This window comes from Neomonachus schauinslandi, chromosome 11 (genome assembly GCF_002201575.2).
Source record: "Neomonachus schauinslandi chromosome 11, ASM220157v2, whole genome shotgun sequence".
In the NCBI taxonomy this organism is placed as follows: Eukaryota; Metazoa; Chordata; class Mammalia; order Carnivora; family Phocidae; genus Neomonachus; species Neomonachus schauinslandi.
Window position 1 is genome coordinate 79,453,061 of NC_058413.1, and position 26,179 is coordinate 79,479,239.

At 34.8% G+C, this 26,179-nt stretch overlaps 1 protein-coding gene across 1 annotated transcript in view; it reads left to right on the plus strand.

Moving 5' to 3' along the window:
- ARHGAP42 (Rho GTPase activating protein 42) overlaps positions 1-26,179 on the plus strand; it is a 277,264-nt gene that overhangs the window by 199,507 nt on the left and 51,578 nt on the right. Inside the window, 3 exon segments of the mRNA XM_021679062.2 lie at positions 10,863-10,973; positions 22,761-22,865; positions 25,041-25,170. Coding sequence (XP_021534737.1) covers positions 10,863-10,973; positions 22,761-22,865; positions 25,041-25,170 — 346 coding nt within the window.

The following is a 26,179-nucleotide window of genomic DNA, read 5'->3' on the forward strand; positions in this document are numbered from 1 at the left end:
GGCAAATACAGTGATTAAAAAAAATTTAAAGAAGCAAGAGAAAAGACAATTACATACAAGGGAAAACCCCCTGATTAAGGCTAATCATTGGATTTTTCAACAGAAACTTTCCAAACCAGAAGGGAGTGGCATGATATATTCACAGTGCTACATGGGAAAAATGTGCAGCCAAGAAAACTAACCAGCAAGGCTATCATTCAGAATAGAAGGAGAGGAGTAAAGAATGGGTTCATCTTAATACAGACTGCTATATGCGGAAGATGTTATATACAAGCCTAGTGGTAAGCACAAATCAAAAACCACTAATACAAGTGCAAGGAATAAAGAGAAAGAAATCCAAATATATCGCTAAAGAAAACCAGCAAACCATGAAAGAGAGAAAGACAAAGGATCATAGAAAATCTTCAGAAACAACAACAGAACAGGTAATAGAATGGCAATAAATACATATCTATAAATAATTACTTTGAATGTAAATGGACTGGCTATAAAACAAACATCCCTCCCACTATCAAAAGACATTGTGACAGAATGGATAAAAAAGCAAGACCCATCAATATGCTGCCTATAAGAGACTCATTTTACACCTAAAGACCTGCAGATTGAAAGTGAGGGGATGAAGAAACATCTATGATGCAAATGGATATCAAAGGAAAGCAAATTGAGGGTTGCTGGAGTGGTGGGGGGTGGGAGGGATGGGGTGGCTGGGTGATAGACATTTGGGAGGGTTTGTGCTATGGTGAGCGCTGTGAATTGTGCAAGACTGTTGAATCACATACATGTACCTCTGAAGCAGGAGGGGAAGAATGAAGTGGGGGAAATCAGAGGGGGAGACGAACCATGGGGAGACGAACCATGAGAGACTATGGACTCTGAAAAACAAACTGAGGGTTCTGGGTGGGGGGAGAGGATGGGTTAGCCTGGTGATGGGTATTAAAGAGGGCACGTTCTGCATGGAGCACTGGGTGTTATATGCAAACAATGAATCATGGAACACTTCATCAAAAACTAATGATGTAATGTATGGTGATTAACATAATAAAATAAGAAAAATGAAAAAAATAAGCTTGCTAAGTTAAAAAAAAAAAGATTTTTAAAGATCAAGATTCAGGGGAAGTTAAGGTGAAGAGAATAGACTTGAATGTCTTTTCATCTTTATATACCCAACACCTGCTTCATGGTAGGCAGCCAGTAAATGATGTCTGAATAAACCTAAGAATGAAGGAGTTAGCCGCCCATTCTTGATTTTTATTCCCTGTCATCTGAGTCTCCCTTTATGGAGTGACAAATTTAAGCCCCAAATGTAGTTCTTTTCTAAAATGTCTCATTAGGGTAGAGAATGAGAAACCTCTCATATCATGGTTAGTGTTTGCCAATGGGTTAATTCACACCTCCCAAGTAATCAGGCATTGTTTACATTAATTAATTAATTAATTAATTAATTGATGGATTATCTGCTAAGATGGTCGTGAGTTCACATCTCTTGGACCTTACTCTAGCTTCTAATATGGCTGGCTATAAAACAATAACCTAAGCTTTGTAGATTACATATCTCAGAGGTCATTAATGGATAATTCTCCCTCTCTTATTTTATAAGAAATCAGATCTCTGAAATCATTCATGGGATATAATTCACTACAGATGAGATTTCTCCACTTTGGTATAAAGTGTTTTTGGTCCTGACACTACATTTTGAAGATACTAAAACAAAAACAACAACAACAAAAAAAGAAAGCTGGTGTAGCAATACTTATACTGGGACAAAGTAAACGTTAAAACAAATAGTGTAACGAGACAAAGAAAGACACTATATGATAATAAAGGGGATAATCCAACAAGAACATATAACAATTGTCAATATTTATGCACCCAACATGGGAGCACCCAAATACATAAAATGTTTAATAACAAACATAAAGGAACTAATTGATGATAATACAATAAAAGTAGGGGACTTTAACACCCCCTTACATCAAAATACAAATCATCTAAACAGAAAATCAACAAAGGAACAATGGCTTTGAATGACACACTGGAGCAGATGGATTTCACAGATACATTCAGAACATTCCATCCTAAAACAGCAGAATACACATTCTTTTCAAGTGCACATGCAACATTCTCCAGGATAGATCACATATTAGGCTACAAAACAAGCCTCAACAAAACAGATTGAATTCTTACCATGCATCTTTTCTGACCACAACACTATGAAACTAGAAATCAACCACAGAAAAAATTTGGAAAGGCCACCCATGCATGGGGGTTAAATAACATGCTACTAAACAATGAATGAGTCCACCAAGAAATCAAAGAAGAAATTTAAAAGTACATGGAAACAAACAAAAAACAAGAAAACACAATGCTACAAAACTTTGGGGTTGAAGCAAAAGCGGTTCTAAGAGGGAAGTTTTAGCAATACAGGTCTACCTGAAGAAGTAAGAAAAATCTCAAACAACTGAACATTACAGCTAAAGGAGCGAACAAAAGAACAACAGACAAAATGAACAGAAAGAAGGAAATAATAAAAATTAGATCAGAAATAAATGATTTAGAAACTTTAAAAAATAAAAACAAAACACTAGAACAGATTGATGAAACCAAGAGCTAGTTCTTTAAAAAATAATAAAATTGATAAACCTCTAGCCAGACTTACCAAGAAAAAAACAGAATCACGAATGAGACAGGAGGGGTAACAACTGATACCACAGAATACAAACAATAATGAGAGAATATTATGAAAAACTATATGCTAACAAATTGGACAACCTGGAAGAAATGGATAAACTCCTAGCAACATATAACCTACCAAAACTGAACCAGGAAGAAATAGAAAATTTGAACAGATTGATAACTAGCAAACAGATTGAATCAGTAATCCAAAAATTCGCAAAGCCAAAAGTCTAGTACGAGATAGCTTCACAGGCAAATTCTACCAAACATTTAAAGAAGAGTTAATACCTATTCTTCTCAAACTATTCCAAAAAATAGAAAAGGAAGGAAAACTTCCAAATTCATTCTAGGAGGCCAGCATTACCCTGATACCAAAACCAGATAAAGACGCCACACACAAAAAGAACTACAGGCCAATATCTCTGATGAACATAGATGCAGAAATCCTCAACAAAATACTAGCAAACAGAAGCCATACATTAAAAAATCATTAACCACAACCGAATGGGATTTATTCGGGATACAAGGCTGACCCAGCATTCACAAATCAATCAACGTGATACATCACATCAATAAGAGAAAGGATAAGAACCATATGATCATTTCAACAGATGCAGGAAAATCATTTGACATAGTACAACACCCATTCATGATAAAAACCTTCAACAAAGTGGGTTTAGAGTGAACATACCTCAACATAGTAAAGGCCATATATGAAAAATCCACAGCAAATGGGAAAAACTGAGAGATTTTCCTCTAAGATCAGGAACAAGATAAGGATGTCCACTCTTACCACTTTTATTCAACATAGTAGTGGAAGTCCTAGCCAGAACAATCAGAGAACAAAAAGAAATAAAAGACATCCAAATTGGTAAGGAAGAAGTAAAACTTTCACTATTCACAGATGACATAATATTCTATATAAAAAAACTGAAAGACTCCTAGAACTGATAAATTTGATAAAGTCACAGGATACAAAATCAATGTATAGAAATCTGTTGCATTTCTATACACCAATAATGAAGCAGCAGAAAAAATTAACAGTCTCATTTACAATTGTACCAAAAATAATAAGATACGTAGGAATTAACCTAACCAAAGAGATGAAAGACCTGTATTCTAAGAACTAAAAACACTGATGAAAGAAATTGAAGATGATAGAAAGAAATGCAAAGACATTCTATGCTCATGGACTGGAAGAACAAATATTGTTAACATGTCTATACTACCCAAAGCAAACTCCACATTCAGTGCAGTCCCTATCAAGATACCAACAGCATTTTTCACAGAAGATAATCCTAAAATTTGTATGGAAACACGAAAGACCCTGAATAGCCAAAGTAATCTTGAAAAAGAAAACAAAAGCTTGGAGGTATCACAGTTCCAGACTTTAAGTTGTACTACAAAGCTATAGTAATCACAACAGTAGGATACTGGTGCTAAAACAGACACATAGATCAGTGGAACAAAATAGAAAACCTAGAAATAAGCCCACAATTATATGGCCAGTTAATCTTTAACAAAGGAGGAGAGAATGTCCAATGGGAAAAAAGATGGTCTCTTTAACAAATGGTGCTGGGAAAGCTGGACGGCAACATGCAAAAGAATGAAACTGGGCCACTTTCTTACACTGTACACAAAAATGAATTCAAAATGGATTAAAGAGCTAAATATGAGGCCTGAAACCATAAAAATCCTAGAAGAGAGCATTGGTAGTAATTTCTCTGACTTTGGCTGTAACATTTTTCTAGATGTCTCCTGAGGCAAGAGAAATGAAAGCAAAAATAGACTATTTTGGATTACATCAAAAATAAAAAGTTTCTGCACAGCAAAGGAAACAACCAACAAAACTAAAGGCAACCTACGGAATGGGAGAAGATGTTTGCAAATGGCATATCTGATAAAGTGTTAGTATCCAAAATATATAAAGAACTTGTAAAACTCAGCACCCGTAAAACTCAGCACCCAAAAACCAAATAATCCAACTAAAAAATGGGCAGAAGATATGAACAGACATTTTTCCAAAGAAAACATACAGATGGCCAAAAGAAACATGAAAAGATGCACATCATCGCTTATCATGAGGGATATGCAAATCAAAACTACAGTGTGATATCACCTCAACCCTGTCAGAACGGCTAAAATCAAAAATAGCAAAAACAAGTGTTGGTGAGGATATGGAGACAAAGGAACTCTTCTGCATTGTTAGTAGGAATGCAAACTGATGTGGCCACTGTGGAAACATGGATGGAAGTTCTTCAAAAAGTTAAAAATAGAACTACCTTATGATCCAGTAATCAGGCTACTGGGTATTTACCCTAAGAATACAAAAACACTAATTCAAAGGAATACATGCACCCTTGTGTTTATTGCAGAATTATTTACAGTAGCCCAGATATGGAAGGAACCCAAGTGTCCATCGATAGGTGAATGGATAAAGAAGAAGTGGGGTGTGTGTGTGTAATGGAATACTATTCAGTCATAAAAAAGAATGAAATCTTGCCATTTGCACCAATGTGGATAGAGGTAGGGAGTATAATATTAAGTAAAATAATTCAGTCAGAGAAAGACAAATACCATATGATTTCATTCATATTTGGAATTTAAGAAACACAGTATGTATGTTAACTGGAAATAAATACAAACCTTAAAAAAGGAAACAAAGAGCAAAGGTGAAAAAGAGAGAGAGAGAGACCAAGATTCAAATGCTTAAGTATAGAGAACAAACTGATGGTTGCCACAGGGGAGGTGAGTGGGAGGATGGGTTAGACAGGTGGTGGGGATCAAGGAGTGCACTTGTTTGATGAACACTGGGTGATATGTGGAATTTTTGAACCACTGTATTTTACACCTGAAACTAATGTAACACTGTATGTTAACTGGAATTAAAATTTAAAAATTTTTAAAAAGAATATAAAAGGATATTTCATCAAAGAAGAAATATAAATCGTAATAGGTATTTTAAGTTTCTTTTTTTATATAAGTATTTTAAGTTTCAATATCACATGTATTAAGAAAACATTGCAATTTAGTAATTGTAGCAGGATATTATAACTTATGAGAAGGTAATATACATAGTTAGAGAAGGTATGCGAAACTGAGTACACTTTTGCTTTTCTAGTGGGAACATAAACTCAGTCAATCCTGAGGTAAATTTGGCAACTTACTTCAACAAAGTTTAAATGTGCAAGATAATTGAAATGATTTTATTGGCCAGAATTTACTTAGGAGGAATTATCAGTCATGAGCAAAACAATAAATTGTATAAATATGTTGATGCAAGAGTTATTCACAGTGTAAAAATTTAGAAACATCTGAAATGGCACAAATGAATGATTGGAGTAAGTATACCAATGTAGCTCGATGAAAATGGAATGTAATATGGCTGTAAAAAGTTCTATTTGCAAATTATTTAAAGACGTTGAAAAATATTCATTAGATAAAGTGGGGAAAAAAAGTAGAGTTTAAACCAGAATGTACAGTATTATTCAGGTTTATTTACGTTTGTGTATGTTACATATCAAAATATTAACAGTAGGATTATAATTCTTATTTTTATATTTATGTTTTAATAATGAATAATGAGTAAGCTTACAATAATGAATATATTTTTCTTTTATAATCTGAGAAAAAAATAAAGGAGAAAACGAGTTTCTTATAGAAATTCAGATTTTGGTTTTCCACATATCACTGAATAGTCTTTCAACAGGTTCCTCTTATCGCCACCTCCTAAATGAAGGGAATCCGTTAGATTCTATCTTTATGCCTCTATTGTTATAGTGTATGTGTCCCTGAAATATCTTCTTCCGTACTCTCTGTAGCATCTTAATGAATGTCTCCTGGGTCATGATTTCATCATACCCTACCACCTGCACTACCTGCTGCTGGTTCTCAGGACTTCAGGCTATCAATTCTTAGTGACCTTGTGAAATTTCCCATCATGATTTTCTCAAATTTGCTCCTACTTCTCATTTCTTTAATTCTCTGTTAATGCTGGTATTCTTTCTTTTTTTTTTTTTTTAAATTTTTTTTTTAAGATTTTATTTATTTATTTGAGAGAGAGAGAATGAGAGACAGAGAGCAGGAGAGGGAGGAGGGTCAGAGGGAGAAGCAGACTCCCTGCTGAGCAGGGAGCCCGATGTGGGACTCGATCCCAGGACTCCAGGATCATGACCTGAGCCGAAGGCAGTCGCTTAACCAACTGAGCCACCCAGGCGCCCTGCTGGTATTATTTCTTGTTATCAAAATTATCTTTTACTTTTTCTCCCCCCTTGCTTCTCACACCCACATCTTTCAATTTCTCTTTCTTACTGGGGTATATAAACACCTTTACCCCTATCAAATAAATGGTCTTTTATCATCACATGCACTCAGCCGTGCCCTTTAATCAATATATTCTACACTGTCCTCACTTTAATCTTCTTGAAATGCTGCTTTGGCAAATCAACATCTTCCTCAAGCTTTTGTCCTGTCCGTATGATGAAGTTTGCACTCATTCTATCTTATGCCTTAATTCTCATTTCTTATTATTCCAAACCATGCAATCTACTGAAACATAACTTTTCTTGACTCTATTTCCTCTTTCAAACTCCTCTCTTTTTTATCTCCAACTACTCTAAACCTCTTCATTTTTCAGAGTCCAGCTTAAATTCTTTCTCCTCTGGAGGTGATTTGACAAATACCACATGAAGCTTTTTCCTTAAGTTGATGTAGGTAGCTTATTGTAGTTGGGGAAGAATTTATATATCTGCAGAACAATATGGTTTTCTTAAGAAATTAACTTGTTTTTTTTTAGCAGGATGACTTTACTGTCGTCCCCTTTGTCTTGTAAACAGCAGTTTATACATATTGTTCTGGCATAAATATTCCTAATGCTCCCGCTTAGTTTTAAAAGTTGGGACAATAAATTACATGGTCATCCTACTTATCCAGTACAAAATACATAGCAACAATTGCTAGTGGATATATGAGCAAGTGCCTTCTAGTGAACCACACGCTTTGAGCTTAAGTACTAAAGGGAGTCATCTTAAATAAAAGAAAGCCTTTCTAAATCTTTTACTGGAAAATAATTAAACTGTAGTATTCCTTAAGCTCTGTGCATTCTGGATGACTTTTCAAAGCAGTTTTGGTATATTGAATATAGTTGTTTAGATTGGAGATGATGGAAAACATCTATTACTGGCAAACGGTAAAAACAATTATTTTCTTTTATCCCTCTTTGTGCCCCCACTCCCTGTCTTTTGATGATATGAGATTGTGCATGGCAATAAGTTTCTGAGGAAATTACTTAATACTCTTAGGTCAGGGGACCCCAGACTACTCCTAAGTTTGGTGATTTGCTAGGAGGACTCACTGCTATGATTTATTACAGTGAAAAGATATAAAGAAAAATCAGCAGAAGTGCATAGAATGAAAACTGGGGGAAAGCAGGCACAAACTTCCAAGAGTCCTCTCCCAGCGGAGACAGAATATGCTTAATTCCCCCAGCCATAAGTTGTGACAACACATGTAAAATGTTGTCTATTAGAAGCTCACTATAGACCAAGTACCCATAGTTTTTATAGGGGGCTGGGCATATAAGTACTCTCTGCTTGTCATATCCTTAAATTCCAGACTCCCAGAAGGAAAACAGGTATTCAAAATAAATCATACTGTTGGCACGATTTAGGGACAGTGAGCTACTCTTACCTGTTAGGGTGGTAGGTACCCTCCTGAAATCCACATTCCCAGATGCCAGCAAGGACCAGCCTTGTAAACAGGCCTTTCAGCTGAGCATTCATGACTGCTGTGCTTAACTCTTTTTTCACAGCTTTGTTGACCACAAATAGCCATCTTATGCTGTAAAGGTGTTTCAACATTTTAGTTTGTTCCTATGTGCCTGTCAATGTCATTATTTTTTAAAGTAAAGAAAAGCTTCAGAGGTAACTTGTGGCATAGAATGATATCTTTGAGATTGAAATATTCTCACATCCTTTACACCCAGTGTTGTACTGGAGCTTTCCTTTGGAGAGCTGATTTTCTTATCTCTTTCTAACTTCCACATTCAGTGATACTAGGTTTGTGGTTTGGAACTGGCTATTTTGGGCGTATTTACACCACAGAAACCAGCATATACTGCAAATCAGGCATTCCCGCCAGAGACCCAGTTGTTAAACATTGATTAGCATACCACCACCAATACCTCCTTACCATTCATTCTGTAAATACTGTGTTCTTCTAAACAGTGATAAGAAGAAAATATAGGGGCGCCTGGGTGGCTCAGTCGGTTAAGCAACTGCCTTCGGCTCGGGTCATGGTCCTGGAGTCCCGGGATCGAGTCCCACATCGGGCTCCCTGCTCAGCTGGGAGTCTGCTTCTCCCTCTGACCCTCCTCCCTCTCCTGCTCTCTGTCTCTCATTCTCTCTCTCAAACAAATAAATAAAATCTTTAAAAAAAAAAAAAAGAAGAAGAAAATAAAACGATTTATATGGAATGCTGATTTTGTTGGTATATATATCCTAAACTATTTTCTGGGAGCTGAGAAGCTTCTGGTCCAAATTTTCTACCTGATTTATATGTTCTTTTGTATATTAGTTTGGAAACTTGGAATTCTCAACTTTAAAAATCTCTAATGAGTTGCTAATAATATTGGGTTATTTTTATTTATATAAATAAATTTATAGTAAATAAATAATTATTACTAAAAGTGTTTCAAATGATATTTTAATATGCTATGATGTTCAAGCCAGCAAACTTAATTTTATTTTTTAAAGCTTTTATATGTGAAATTATCATTGTAAAATGGCTCCAAAGCATTTTCTATTCCCAAATTATTGTTGGTGGATACTTAGTACTCCAGAGAGCCCATTCTTTTCTTTTCATCTGTTTTTAGTAACCTCAGCTGGCAGTGAAGAGTACAAAACTGGGAAAGAAAAGTAAAATCATGATTCTCTACTATCAAGATCAGTTTTATTTATTTATTTATTTATTTAATTTTTATTGTTATGTTAATCACCATACAGTACATCATTAGTTTTTGATGTAGTGTTCCATGATTCATTGTTTGTGCATAACACCCAGTGCTCCATGCAGAACGTGCCCTCCTCAATACCCATCACCAGGCTAACCCATCCTCCCACCCCCATCCCCTCTAGAACCCTCAGTTTGTTTCTCAGAGTCTATCATCTCTCATGGTATTAGAAGTGAATTTCCCCCCTTCATTCTTCCCCTCCTGCTATCTTCTTTTTTTTTTCTTAACATATATTGCATTATTTGTTCCAGAGGTACAGATCTGTGATTCAACAGTCTTGAACAATTCACAGAGCACATACCCTCCCCAATGTCTATCACCCAGCCACCCCATCCCTCCCACCCCCCCACCACTCCAGCAACATCAGTTTTAAAGAGGACATCAGAAGATGATAGTGGGCATGGAGGAGAGGCAACATCAAAAAAAAGGGGGGGGGGGGGAGAATTTTTCCAAAAAACCTTTCCCCCCCTTTTCAAAAAAACCTTTTTGCAGTTATGCAAAATAAATTGCATAACATTGATAGAACATGATTCACTAGGCTAGGACCACTGAATTTTTTTTTTTTTTTTGGCTCTGCTACCAGTATTCTCTTTCTAAGACCTCACTTAATGATGAGACTCTACTGAATAGTCTCAAATGATTCTCCCTTAGTTAAAATCCAAATTTGTTACAAAGTATCCAAGATTTTTTAAAGTGTGATGCCAACCTTACTTCACCCTCCTGTCCTCTACTTTTTTACTCTGTAGCTAAACTCTGTCAGTGTCTTTCATGCCTCTTTACTTTTTCATGGGAGTGACTATTTTTTTTATCTTTCACTATTTACTGCCAGTTGTTCATCTTAAGATTCAACACATACCACCACCATTTTCTTCCTGAATTTAGTTTCTTTTTCTTTGATCACATAAATTTCCGTATATATTTATATGCCTTCTTTATATTTTTTATGGTGAATGTTGTATGCTTACTCTCCCTCCCATCTTCACACTCCATATCATATAAACTCTGGTGGGCAAGGACTGTGTTTTCCTCATCTCTGTATGTTCAAAACATAATAATAATTGCTATATTAAAACATTTTGTAGAACTTAATTTTTAATAAAGATTTTGGAGTCCTTTTTCTACATAGAACCATCAATAATTACTCTTTGTGTCATGAGTTGCCTTTTTTTTTACTCTTTAGGCAGATACACAGATTGACCGAGAACATCAGAATTTTTATGAAGCATCACTAGAATATGTCTTTAAAATTCAAGAGGTTCAAGAAAAAAAGAAGTTTGAATTTGTTGAGCCGGTAAGTTTCAGTTTCCTTACAAAATAGTAGTTACAACACATCCTATGAAAACAAAATTTGTAATGTTTTTCTGTTGAAAATTGTGATTTTTTAAAAACAAAAGGGACAGGAAGTGTAGAGGAGGGTAAATAGGTAGAGTATAGGACACTATTAGGGCAGTGGACCTATCCTATATGACACTGTAATAGTGAATACATTTTCAAACCTACAGAATGTACAATGAAAAGGGTAAACCCTAATGTACAGTATGGAGATTAGTTAATAATGTATCAATATTAGGTTATCATTTGTAACAGATGGTACCCCACTAATGCAAGATGTTAATAATGGGGGAAATTGTGTGTGGTGGAGGTTGGTGGATTATATATGAGAGCCCTTTATATCTTCTATTCAATTTTTATATAAACCTAAAAATGCTCTTAAAAATAGTTTATGAATGGAAAAATTTTAAAAAATTAAAAGGGTTTACATTATATATACCTAAGTAAATACAGCTCACCACTAAAGCGACCCATTTACTAAACCTTTAGGTGAAAGGAGAAAACATAAGGTTATATTTCTTCCTTTGTTCCCTTCCCCTTTCTTGCAAGGCTGGGATCTGCCTGACTTCCCTATGAAGTCATTTATTTTCTTAAGTTAGTGTAAAAAGTAATGGATTCCCTAATGTAAATTGCATTACAGGAAAGAGCAGGTGGCTGGTCTTTATAAGCTTACTTCATTTTCTTAGCATTTTCTCCAAGTACTACCATAATATGTTACAGTATTGCCTGAGTAGACATCTTCATAATGCATCATCTGTGATGAATCAAAGTAAGTTCTATAAGTCAAGATAATCTTTTGTTAGTATATAATGTTCAAGTCCCATGAGATGAAAAGATAACAATAGTTAAATACATAGATAATCTAAAAGATGATTTAATCCATATTTTTCTATGTCAGCTGTTAAAAAATCTTTATAATAAGAAAATACCTGTTTCTATTTTAGTGGAGATGTTGGGGAGAAGGAAAAAGAGGACACGTTTTAATATATATTTGATGAAATTCATTTATTGATGGAAACCCATCAATGATTGCCTAAGAATGGTGGGAAACAGGCAGAGCAAAGACTGGGAAGAGTTCTAGTCCCTGCCTGGCTCCCAGCCACTTCTGCTTCACTTCTCCCTCCAGCTGAAGCAACCTGACTCTTTCCTATAAACTGGGCACTTGGCAAGTCTAACGCTTCAGCTAGACAAATTTAAGGAACTGGAGACCACAATGCAGGCTCAGGGATTTAATTTTTACTTTTTATTTGGGATAACAATCTTAACTACAAGTTCTGTTTGCCAAACAGCTAAGCCCTTAAATTCCTTAGAATGAGTTAGTAGCCTCGTATTTAGTAGATGTTTGAGGGATCTCATTAAATTTTATATGAGTTAGGGGGTCTTCTGAAACTTATCTGTGGCTCATTGAGAACTAGGCAGCCTAAGGACCCCCAGTCTAGGAAGATGACCAGTACTTAAAATTCCTTTCCCCTTCTCATTGACGAAGTCCTGCCTCTGAATCCTACCATGGTTTTTTGAAGCCTCTCTACTTGCTGACAAACTTCCTCCTTAGGACCTGTTTCTTGGGATTTCTGAATTTTAGCTCTTCTTGACACTAAACTTGTGGTGTATGCGCATTATATCTGATGGTATTTTTTCATACTTCTTTCTTACCTGCTCCCTTTCTTTTCAGATACTATGTTCATCTGCTATGTTGTTTTTCTTCCTTGCACCTGGAATGACCCTTTCACACCTGTAATACCACCCCTCTCTTTTTCTCTCCCCTGGGGAATGACAGGTCTGGAGAGGGACATGTGGGTAGTCTATTACCCTGTTAATGCCTCTTTTATAGTGTATCCTGTCTGGGAACAGTGAACTAGACCATTCTGTCAGATGACATCATATATATAAGGAGAAGACTGTAAAATTGTTTGCTTACAGGTGACTGATGGAATGATAAGAATTTGTAAATTCCTTTGGTAATACGTGTAGAGAGGTGGAAACTGTGCTTCAGTTGTAATGTGTTTTCTTCCTTCCCTCTACCATATCCCAAACTGGGATGGTCTGATAAATCTTCTGTAATGCATGCCTTTTTTGTGACACCACAATCAAAACTGATGTTAAATTTGTCCTTCTTCCAAAATATTTTCTTGGCTGCTATATTTTTCTTACTGGGATGTCTGGCCAAACCAAAATAGTGCTATCAGTTTAGTCTTGTTCTCATTTCTAGCCACACAGCTTCATCCATGGGGTTCTATTTAATTTCCTTTGCAGTAATGAGAAGAATGGGCATGGAAACAATGAAACATGGGCATGCTGCTCTTTAGGTTATGTATTTACAAATTAATTTTGAGTAATTTTTTTTAAATTTCAAAAACAAAGTTCCCAGGAGCTATAAACATAAAAATAAATTAGGAAAAGTTTAATGTTTTTACCCTTTTTGTTCTACAGAAAATCTAATTCCTGTTGCATTATTGTTTCATATTGCAGAAATCTAGTAGTCTACTCTAGTTTTGGCCCATATTTATTTAACAAATAAATATTAGAGTAAAGCAAAATGCCCCAAGGATGGGATCTATCTTCTATAGATGGTAAGATATAGAGTAGAATAGAAACTATAAGTAGGGAATGATAGTTGGCACTAAATATCCTAAAGTAAGAATGTTGATATATTTGAGATAATTTTACATTGTTTCAATTAATGTCAAGATCTTACTACTTGCCTTAAAATTTCTACAGAATATTCAGGAGATACAATAGTACACCTATCTTATCCATAGGTATATGTTCCAAGACCCCCAGTGGATGCCTGAAACCAACTTGTCTTGCCCCTATATATATTGTTTTTTTTCTGTACATACATACATACCTATGATAAAGTTTAATTTATAAATCAGGCACAGTAAAAGATTAAAAGTAATAACTAGTAATAAAATGATTATAATAATATACTCTCATAAAAGTTATCTGAATGTGGTCTCTCTCTCAGAATATCTTACTGTACTCACCCTTCTTGTGATGTGAGATGATAAAATGCCTATATGATGAGATGAAGTGAGATGAATAATGTAGGCATTGCCAGTATATTGTTATTGTTAGGCTGCTATTGGCCTAATATGTAAGAAGGAAGATGATCTGCTTTCACACCGTGGTTGACTGTGGGTCACTGAACCACAGAAAGCAAAACCTTGGGTAAGAGGATATTGCTATATTAGAAATAAATATTCCTACAGTGTCATTATTTCAAGGAAAAGCCAGTTCTAATACATAGAAGAATGGGGGACATTTGTATTTTTTTTTATAAAACTATATAATTGTTTTTAAAAGATACAGAAAATCTGGTTTTTCAACTCAGTTCTCCATTAGATATATAGTTTTAATGGCCTTTCCCCCCATTGATCATATCTTATATAGAAAGTGATTGTAGTTAACTGATCTCTAGACCTACACTATCCAGTATGATAGCTCTTTAGGTATGGCTACCTAACCACGTATGGCTGTTGAGCACTCAAAATTATAGTCTAGATTAAGATGGGTTGTAAATATAAAACACATACTAGATTGCAGAGTTTTAGTACAAAAAATATGTAAAATATCTCAAAACCTCTTTTATATTGCTTAAGTACTGAAATGATAATATTTTAGATAAATCGTGTTAAGTAAAATGTTAAATTTCACTTGCTTTAATTTTTTTTTATCTGGCTACTAGAAAATTTAAAATTTCACATTGGTTTGCATTTACTCACATTATGTTTCTGTCAAACAATGCTAGGCTTCATCCTTTCAGATTTGCCAACAAGGTATATGAGTTCAGGTCTAGAATGGGAGGAAAAGATCAGAGAGGGAAAAACCCCATCTCCTGACTCTTGATCCGGCGACTTCTCAGACTTGCTTGGAGCTTATGAGAATTTTGAGAGGTTAGAAGAAAAAGCTTCATGAACAGCTTACCTAAAAGAGTTGAGCCCTGTGTATTTGAAATATATTATGGTACATGAAAGTTTGTGGCTCAGAACCCAGAGAAACTTTTTATGGCTTAACTCCCTCATGGTTCATTCAGCTGCAGTTTGTGTATCTTTTGATTACATTCTTTTGCATACTTAGCTGGAACTAATGTTTTGTGAGCAACTACTGTGTCATGTGTTTTCTCTGTGTTATCTCACATGGCCCATTTGCTTTATTATTAGGTAGTTGTTATATGTCCAGATGAGGAAGTTAAGTCACAGGAGATGGTTAGTTGCTTGAGATCACAAACGTAAGGAGAGGGAGACCCAGGAATCCAGACCCCAAAGGTGAAGTCCTGTATAGTACCATGTACTGTCTCAATGGCCACTTGATACTTGCTCTGACCAAATAAAATGGATGACTACAGAAAATTGTATTGTAAAGTTACTTTAATTCCTTAAAATTAGAAGAAAATATGAGGATGACCTTTATTTTGGTAAAGGTGCTTGAGTCAGTGCACCTATCTGTCCGTTTATTCATTCTTCCATCCTTTTTTTAATCATCCTTTTTAAAAAATTGTCCCCTCCCCACCCAGGCTGCAGTTGACATACCCTTTTTCATGTAGTGACAGACAAATATAATGCCTGAGAGGTAGTAAGATAGAATTTGGCTCTAGTCTTATAGCTGTGCAAATCTGGCTTGGTTTTCAAACTCTGTGTGCCTTAGGTTTTTATCTGTAAATTGGGAGTAAAATTTGTAGTTCCCAGGATTGTGCTGAGGCTCATCCAATGCAGATAACACACAGCAAGTGCCTGGTGCATCATTAGCATCAGTAAGATATCAGTTAATATTGAGCTCTCACATTGACTGTTAGCACTCGATATGAAAACAATATTGATGAATTGTGGCTTCAAAGCCAGATATACCTGTTTCAGAAACACATTTTTAATTTTAACATGCTTTAAAACATCTAAATACTGTAACAGCTCAGGCCCTGATCCCAGAGTCCTGGGATCAAGCCCCACATCGAGCTCCCTGCTCCGCGGGAAGCCTGCTTCTCCCTCTCCCACTCCCCCTGCTTGTGTTCCCTCTCTTGCTGTGTCTCTCTCTGTCAAATAAATAAAAATATTTAAATAAATAAATAAATACAGCAAGAGCATGTTCTTATTAGAGTATTCTCTTTAGACTTCATTTTAGTCTTTTTGTATTATGTTTTAAAATTAATATGAAAAATGAAAATAAACCATTATATGTAAACTAAAACATACTGTTTTTGACACTCTGCCCTTAGTCTGTTAAATTTAATTTTAAATCTCTTGCTAAGGAAAATTTCATTTAATCTGCTTAATATGCGTTAGCTTTTTAGCTTATTATATCATGAAGCATATTAGAAAATACTTTTTGGGTTGTCTAAAGTTTGAATAATTTTGAGACTCTCAATAAACTTGCTAAGTTAAAGTCAGGTCTTGAAAGTTAAACCTTTTGGTTCTTTTTCAGTATGATTCATTAGCTTTAATATAGAAAATTTAATTTAGGATAAGTTAAAGTGAGCAAATAAGACAATGTCATTTTTTTTCCCCCAAAACTCTGTAGGACTAAAGGCTCAATTTCTATCCTACTGAAAACCTAAATACAGTCATTCTATAAAAATGAAACAATGAAGTTGTCCTTAGATCATACATCTTAAAATCTGTTTTGGTTCTTGGATTTAGTTCTAGCTGCTGTTACTGAAAATCTGAAATTTGCAAAAGCAATTAGATAGTGAATAGAATTTTGGAAAAGTAAGAAAAATTCATTGCATTGGTTTGGTTGACTCGTCATCCCCTTGTACTTTGTGTTAGAAATCAGTCATGTAAAGACGTTATCTAAATGTAGCTTCTGTTGGACTTACTATTTATTTTTTGTAGTTTCAAGGTTTTATTTAAATTGTAGTTAGTCGGGCGCCTGGGTGGCTCAGTTGGTTAAGCGACTGCCTTCGGCTCAGGTCATGATCCTGGAGTCCCTGGATCGAGTCCCGCATCGGGCTCCCTGCTCAGCAGGGAGTCTGCTTCTCCCTCTGACCCTCCCCCCTCTCATGCTCTCTCTATCTCATTCTCTCTCAAATGAATAAATAAAATCTTTAAAAATAAATAAATAAATAAATAAATAAATTGTAGTTAGTCGACATACAGTGCAATACTAGTGTCAGGTGCAGAGCCCATTGATCCATCACCCCACACAACACCCAGTGCCTACCACCACAACTGCCCTCCCCAATACCCATCACCCATCCAACCCATCCCCACCCCCAGCAACTCTCAGTTTGTTCTCTATAGTTAAGTGTCTGTTTAATGGTTTGCCTCTCTCTTTTTTTTGTTCACCCTATGTTCATTTGTTTCTTAAATTCCACATATGAGTGAAATTATATTTCTCTTATTTTCCTTAGCAAAATACTCTCTAGCTCTGTCCACATCATTGCAAATGGCAAGAGTTCATTCTTTTTGATGGCTGATGAATATATATGCTCACGTGTGCGTGCACACACACACGTACACACACATACACACACACATACATATATACAAAATCTCAATTTGTGATTCTTTATCCATTCATCAATCAATGGACATATGGACATTTGGGCTCTTTCCATAATTTGGCCATTGTTCATAATGCTGCTGTAAACATTGGAAGGCATATATCCCTTCGAATCAGTATTTTTGTATCCTTTGGGAAATACCTAGTAGTGCAATTGCTGGGTCATAGAGTAGATCTATTTTTAACTTTTTGAGGAACCTGTATACTGTTTTCTAGAGTGGCTGCACCAGTTTGCATTCCCACCAACACTGCAAGAGGGTTCCCCTTTCTCCTCATCCTCGCCAACACCAGTCGTTTCCTTTGTTGTTAATTTTAGCCTTTCTGACAGGTGCAAGGTGATACCTAATTGTAGTTTTGATTTGCATTTCCCTGATGATGAGTGATGTTGAGCATCTTTTCATGTGTCTGTTAGCCATCTTCTTTAATCACCTTGTTGGCTACAGTTCTTTGTTGTTCTGTTTACCACACAAGTTTACCTCCAGCCACTTCATCTGAATTCCATTCCCTTCAAATCTTGGAAATTTGCCTTCAGGAACTCCACAGATTCTTGACTGCTAATGCCATGATTTCAAAAAGTTTTGCCTTTTTTTTTTTAATTAATTGAATCTATGCCCATGTCTGTCCATTCATTCATTTGTTCTTTCTTTCATCATCCTCTTTAAAAATTGTCTCCCCAGGCTGCTTTTCATCTTTGGCTCTCTTTTCTTCAGTTTTCTCATTTATTTGATTATATTTTTATACTCTTTCATTTCCATTCAATAAATTGCTCTGGATATCTGTGCATTAAATTTAAAGCATTCAATAGTTATTTCGAGGCTGTCAGCTAAGATATTTATCTCTAAGTTTCCTCCAGGTAAGGAACAGCAAACAGTACAGGTTTAACTCAGGCTGCACACTTGTACTGGATGAAAATTGATGCCTTGCCTTTGCCTTATGTTTCCAGTCTTCTTAAAGGTTCCAATGGCCAAATGTAGAGGTATTACGTGAGATTTGGATTTCCTTCAATGAATTATAGTACTCTGTGTATGTGAAGTATGTATATATATATTTTTTGCTTTTTAAAGATATATTTAGTATTGTTTTCAGTGGATTTTTTAAACTGTGCCTACATAATATCAGAATATCAGGATGAAAATTGAATTCAGTCAACCAGAAATTTCTTACTACATTACGCCAAAAATACAAATGGAGGATAACAAAATATAAATCCTATAGCTTCACAGAAAACTTTTATGTTTTATTTCTTGTTGTCCCTACAGTTTCTTTTTTTAAAATTTTTTATTGTTAATCACCATACATTACATCATTAGTTTTTGGTATAGTGATCCATGATTCATTGTTTGCGTATAACACCCAGTGCTCCTTGCAGAACGTGCCCTCTTTAATACAGTTTCTTTTTTTAAAATTTTTTATTGTTATGTTAATCCCCATACATTACATCATTAGTTTTAGATGTAGTGTTCCATGATTCATTGTTTGCGTATAATACCCAGTGCACCATGCAGAACGTGCCCTCTTTAATACCCATCACCAGGCTAACCCATCCCCACCCCCCTCCCCTCTAAAACCCTCAGTTTGTTTCTCAGAGTCCATCGTCTCTCATGGTTCGTCTCCCCCGAGCAGTCTTATTGGGGTGTAATTCAACATAACCATACAATTCACTTATCTTTAGTTAATTTTGTCTATGGTGTGAAGTAGGGTTACAACTTTATTCTTTTGCATATGGTTATCCAGTGGTCCAAGAATCACTTGTTGAAAAGACTATTCTTTACCCATTGTATGGTCTGGGTGCCCTTGTTGAAAGTAAGTTGGCCATAGGTATGTGGGCTTATTTCTAGATTCTCAATTCTTAGACATTGATTTAATGTCTATACTTGGTGCAGTATCACGTTGTGTTGATTACCACTGCTTTGTATTGAGTACTGAAATGGAAAAGTGTGAGTCTAAATACTTAGTTCTCCTTTTTCAAGATTGTTTTGGTTGTCTGGGTCCCTTGCAATTCCATATGAATTTTAGCATCAGCATGTCAGTTATCATAAAGAAGTCAGCTGGGCTTCTCACAGGGATTGCATTGAATCTGCACATCATTTTGGGCAGTATTGCCATCTTAACAGTGTTAGGTCTTCTAATTCAAGAACATGAAGTATTTTCCTTTTATTTAAACTTTCTTCAATTCCTTAAGCAGTGTTTTGTACTTTTCAAGTTATAAATTTTGTACTTAAAAATTATTCCTCAGGATTTCATTCTTTTGAAACTATTATAAATGGAATTAATTTCATTTTCAGATTGTTCATTCCAAGTATATAGAAATAAAGTTGACTTTTGTGTCTTGATTTTGTATCCTGCAGCATTGCTGAACTTGTTTATCAGTTCTAGTAGTTTTGGTAGTGGATTCCCTAAGATTTTCAGTGCTTAATTTCTTAGGAGACAGGAATGAATCATACCATTATAAGAGCCTTTATATCCCAGTTCTTCTGCTCATTTTGAGCAACAGTCCTAGAATTACTGCATCAGTTGCTTCAGAGTTCTTCCCCTCACTCTCATGCTAGCCCCCAGCTCCTTTTCTTACTTTTTTCTGCCATTTACAGTATCACTGGTAACTGTGGGGCTATAAGACTTGAAACTTGGTGATTAATGAATGGGCTGGGGAATTATGAATGTTTTTTTTTCCTTTGCTGTCTTGTAGTTGATTTTGCTAAATGATTATCTATAAATGTAGTATCAGTGTTTATATTTGGTCGGATTATTGGAGTGACAAATAGTAATTTGATTCTAAAACCCTTGGGAATAATAAAGTGCTATATCAGCTTTTACTGATGATAAAAATGATTTAATATTTTTGGGTTGCCTGGGTGGCTCGGTTGGTTAAGCATCTGTCATGATCCTGGGGTCCTTATTTATTTATTTGAGAGAGAGCACTAGCGTGAGCACACTGGCTGGGGGAGGGGGAAGAGGGAGAAGCACACTCCCCATGGAGCAGGGGGCCTGATGCAGGGCTCCATCCCAGGACCCCAGGATCGTGATCTGAGCTGAAGGCAGACGCTTAACCGACTGAGCCACCCAGGCGCCCCCAAAGTGACTTAATATTAAAGCCTAATTTGTCTTTTCAGTAGTTTTTAGTAGTTGTTATTATTTTAAAAGGTCAGGTTTACCTTAAGGTAAGCTGAGACAGTAGTCTTTCCACACTGCTCCACTCACTCAGGCAGATTGAACAAAGAAAATGACATGTAGGAAATGCAATTCTTAAAGATTTTCAGGCTGTCCTATTAAGTTACCTTAATTTAACATCATGGAATTTGCTGAGGATAAAATGAACTAGCAGAGCTTCAAACCTAAAAAAGTTTTACTTTACTGCCATCTAGAGGCAGTTATTTCATACATGCCGTCTTTTTTTTAAACTTTCACAAAAGTTGCTTCCAAACTGGATGTAGAACGAAGGAAAAGGTGGGTTGTTCTTTGTAGGTAATTTCTCTGTACTTCTCTCAAAATTGTTCTTTCCCTAGTAGGTGCTCAGCATGCATTGTCTGCTACTGAGTGAATCTGAATTCTGTTATAAGATGCCAGTAGATTTATTTATTTAGGCAGATCTTGGGGAATTTGATGTTTTACAGGAAGACTTACTACAGATATTCTTAAAGCTCTTCTTTATAAGTTTAATTAAATCCTGTATACTGAGCATATTAGAATAGCATCTTCCTTTTATGATATCTGGTTAATAACAAGACAGTTTAACTGAGGATCAGTTATAGACATTAAAACTGAAATAATCCTTCAAACAACTTCATAAACTATTATTTGGATATTTCAAAGACTAGTGTTGTCTATATATTTCAGAAGTATTTTCTTATTTGTTTCTGAAAACTTCTAAATCTGTATATCCAAATCTCAATTAATTAAAAGGTATAGTTCTTTTTAATGAGACCACAATATGTGCAGACTATGTATCTTAAATTACTGGATAATTCAATAGATATATTGTAGCATCATTTTAGTAAAGGATAATCTATTGAGTAGTTTTGATAATAATAATTATCAGTGGATGTAAAATTGACAGTGTAAAATAATTCTAAAATTGGAAAACAATATATTTTGACATACCAGGAATTGTTGAATAGGAGAAGGAAAGTCTTTAAAATGTAACAATTTAAAACCAACTTGAAAGTATGTGTTTTCTGACATGAACATAACTTTGTAAGAAGTTGACTCACTATAGAGGAAAAGCATTAGGTCGTTGTCTTCAGATAGAACCAGTATTTATCTGTTGGAAATCATAACACACATACCATTTGGTGCTTAGCTGAATCCGCCTATTTTCCCAGACAGAGAAAATTGTGGGAGATTTATTCACTTATAAAAATTTCAAATTGTGTTTCTTCCTTAGTTTAAAATAATAGCTTACAGACATGATACACTATTTGAATTAAAAAAAAATAGCCATTTCTGGAAAGTATTTTCTAACTTTATTGTAGGAAGAGATCAAATTGGTACACAAGTTTGTAATAAAAATGCCAATGAATTAAATGAAAAAATAATTATTTTTCAGTTATAATTTATATAAACAACTGTGTCCTGTAAGTTCATGGAGATCCATTCTTGCTTTATGAATAAGACCATAATAAATATGCACATATGAGTTTGGGATTAGAAGGCTAATAGACATTGTGGTTTCCTAAAGAGAATTTTATTCCAACTCTTTATGTGAAAAATCTGTATCCAGTTCCAAGTTTTTGCTCAGCTCTTTCCTGTTCTTAGTTCTTCCCACTATTTGCTAAAAGGTTGTCTATTTAATACCTGAATCAGTACTGCCACCTTGTGATACTTTTCTTAATTTTATCTGGCCAAATTCTTACTCCTTCCCTTGGGTACTCATTATCTCTAATTTACTGGTTTAGTCTTCCTCACATCTACACATGTTTTATCTCTCTGTTTGGATTAGAATCTCTTCTGGTGTAGCACCCATGTCACTTTGGGTCTTTATCCCTATTAATGGTCTCTCCTGGGTATTTCTTCAATGCATTTGAATAGTAGAATAGTTAATATTAACAACTGTCCCAAAGGAAGTAAAAATTAGCTTTTGTGGTTTATTTCACATTCATAACTCAAGTGTCTGCTTTGCCAAACAAAGGGGTTGAAAATTTATTAGCTTGAGGATTTAGAATGAGATATAATTTCCCACTTTATTATGTTTGATGATCATTCTTTTTTAAAACACATTTTCATGGTTTCTTTCATTTCTCTATTTTTGCAGCTTTTGTCATTCCTTCAGGGTTTATTTACTTTTTACCATGAGGGATACGAACTCGCCCAGGAATTTGCACCATATAAGCAACAGCTTCAGTTCAACTTGCAGAACGTAAGACTATACCTATTCTCACTGCTTCTCCTTAGTGAATCAGATGGTGACAGAGAAACTGTAACCAAGCGAAACCTTGGAGTGTTTTAAAAATTTATCTAATTTAGAAAAGTCATTTAAAAAATTTATTAAAACACTTTTTTCTATGCTGGTTGAAAGTATACCAAGAAGGAGCTAATCATATGTTAGAAAAACTTATGCTAGCAAGTTTTATAAAAATAAATATTACAGAGGTATAGATAATAAATACTTCGAAGGTTGGGAACTTTTGCCTTTATCCAATGTTCTCATTATTTTACTGGGTTACCTTAGGCAAGTCTTATTTTCTGAAAGGGTAACATTTCTATATTTGTGAAATGAAAAGGTTGTATTTGAGCACTGAAGGAATGAAAAGGTTGTATTTGAGCACTGAAGGACTTTTCCTCTCTGAAATTGTATATAATATATATGATATTTTTTATTTTCTAATAATTTAAATGTGGTTTTTAAGCATTCATAGTAACTGCTTTAAAGCTTAATTGAGAATTATTTGTAAACATCCTATCTGTTTCTGTTAGGGTTTATTTTGTAAAGTTATCTAATCCTTTTTGTATCTGATTTCATAGTTATACAAATTCAGATTTGCAGATGCTAAGCATCACTTACATTACACACACACACACACAAACACACAACTTACCCAATCCATTCCTGCATTATCAAACCTGACAAATAAGAAAGTTCTATTTGTTGATAATTTTGTATAAATGAAGTTATTTTTGAATAACCAGTGCTCAATGGCCAAAATAATCTAGTGCTCAACGGCCAAAGTAAATTAACTGGAAAGCCTTCACTTAATTTTCTATAAAAAGCTTGTCTTTCACTGCTTCTCTGATTCTTGCCATTGTGGAGATGTTCAGTAAATGGAACTATGGGGTTGGAGTGTCCCATAAGAAATAGGCAATTGGATTTATTCTACTTGTGTTTTGGGTTTTAGCTTTTTATTTAATCTAGATTTTCTAGCAGAATTGGTTTCACATGTAAGTCATTCAGTTGTTTTTCAATATGGAATGCATTTGGACCTTTTTAGTAAATATTAAAAGGGAAAATTATAAAGGCCAAAATATTTTTATGATTTATTTCCATATGAATTATAATTATATTAAGATTCCTGAAGTTCGAGAACAAGAGAGGAATGTAAGGAATTGGAAAATTTATGATCCTTATGTTTAAAAGAATTGGGGGGAAAAAAAGCTTAAGAAGTAGCAAAAGTGGCAATTAGGAAAATTTTCCTAACTTACTTCGGGATTCAGTTCTTTTATTATGGGCCATAACAAATTTTAGAGTTGGGTGGTGGTGATTTTTGTTTCCAAACGTATTGCTTGCTTTCAAACAAATTGTTGAAATAATGTGGCCGGAATGCAAAAGAGATCGAGAAAAGCCTTATGCTTTCTATATCTTACCTTAAGTAAACTTGCTGTAATGTGAGTAAACTATTTTTTGTAATAGAAGTTAGAACTAGCAAACCCATTCATTTTTATGAGTTAATTTATACACTAAACTCATGATAACTATTTCTGGAAACCAAACTAAATGATATTTCTTCTCAAAGGTTTTAAGAATATGGGTGTTGAACTTTTTTTTTTTTGCTAAGTGCCACATGAAAGTATGTGAATTTATTTTGTCTTTACCCCCCAAAAGAAATACGCAAACAATGAATCATGGAACACTACATCAAAAACTAATGATGTAATGTATGGTGATTAAGATCATATAATAAAATTAAAAAATAAAAAAAAAAATTCACAGAGAAAAAAAAGAAAGAAATATAAGTCCCTATATATCTGCTTTTTTACGTTAGGTATTAGTGAATATAAAACTCTATTTCATAAATATTATGTTTATAAATGTTATGATTTGTCCCCTAAGTAATAATGTTAGAGTAGGAAATAGGAATAAAGTATACACATACGCATACCACAGAAGGTGGTGTTTCACTGTGCACGTTCATGTTTCACTAAAGCAATTCAAAATCAGACCATAGGACTCAATGTGTAAGGTCCCGGATATGGTGAGTAGTGCTGAGAGAATCAAGGTTATCCTTTTGCACCACTTGTCGTTTTGAAACTTTAGACTGGAAGTTCCTCAAAACTGGTAGGAAACAATGAATGAAATTGTTGTTTCTATTTACTTAAGACAAGGAATAATTTTGAAAGTACTCGACAAGAGGTAGAGCGGTTGATGCAAAGAATGAAATCTGCCAACCAAGATTACAGACCACCCAGCCAGTGGACAATGGAAGGCTACCTTTATGTCCAGGAGAAACGTGAGTCACAAAGACATAACTTAATGAGTCTTATGATTAACATTTGACTTGGTTAGTGTTTTTTCCTTCAAATAGGAAGACTGCAATTCCTTACAGCTTTATCATATTTAGTCTGCTCTCCCACTACCTCCATCAAAGTGAGGAAGCTTTTCCACATTTCGCCATCAGGATCTCCAAGTTGGCATATTATTGAACTTGGAACTTACAGCCTTCACTGATGATACGGTAACATGAGTTCAGTTTTAGAATTTCATTGTAATAGCTAATCTCAATTTGAACTTTCATGGAAAATTGAAATTCAAAGCCTTTATCAGTATGAATCATCCTGGTGACTGTGATAATACTTTCTCTTCCTACAGCATTATTTCATTAAATTCTGTGCTTCATCCCATTTTCAGGAGTAAAACTGGCAACTATGTAATGTCAAATTGGCACTTTTTACTTCCTGAGGTTAGGAAATAAGCATCAGAAGTGATAGGGCACAATTATAATTGCTCACACTAAGAAAGTTTTCTCACAAAAATTAATAAAAAGCCATTCAAACTTGTATAAATAGGATTCTTTCTGCATGGTACTTGCATTGAGTGGAACCAGTCTGACTAAATTAACTATTTCAAACCAGATATGCTCTAATGCACAGTCTCATCCTGTTTTGGTAAAGGAATAGTTGTTTTTATTTCCAATCCATTATGGATCTGTGTCTTTGTGAAACTCAAAATCATATGCTTGGATTTTGCAGTAATGCCAAAACATTGTAAAAGTTTTGAAATGCTTATTTTTACTTTCTGTACTATTCTCATATATTGGGACTCAAAAAACACATAGAGTAGCACTGCTCTGAGGTCTCCATATCTGTAGATGATAGATTAATGAAGTTGTTTTGGTTAGTTAGTAAGATGTTATAGTTTAAAGGGTTGAAATGGGAAAGCTAGAGATACTGGGTTGGCTGTGAAAGTTTTTGACATTAACGCAATATGATTACTAAAATGCCAGCACATTTTATGTTTTG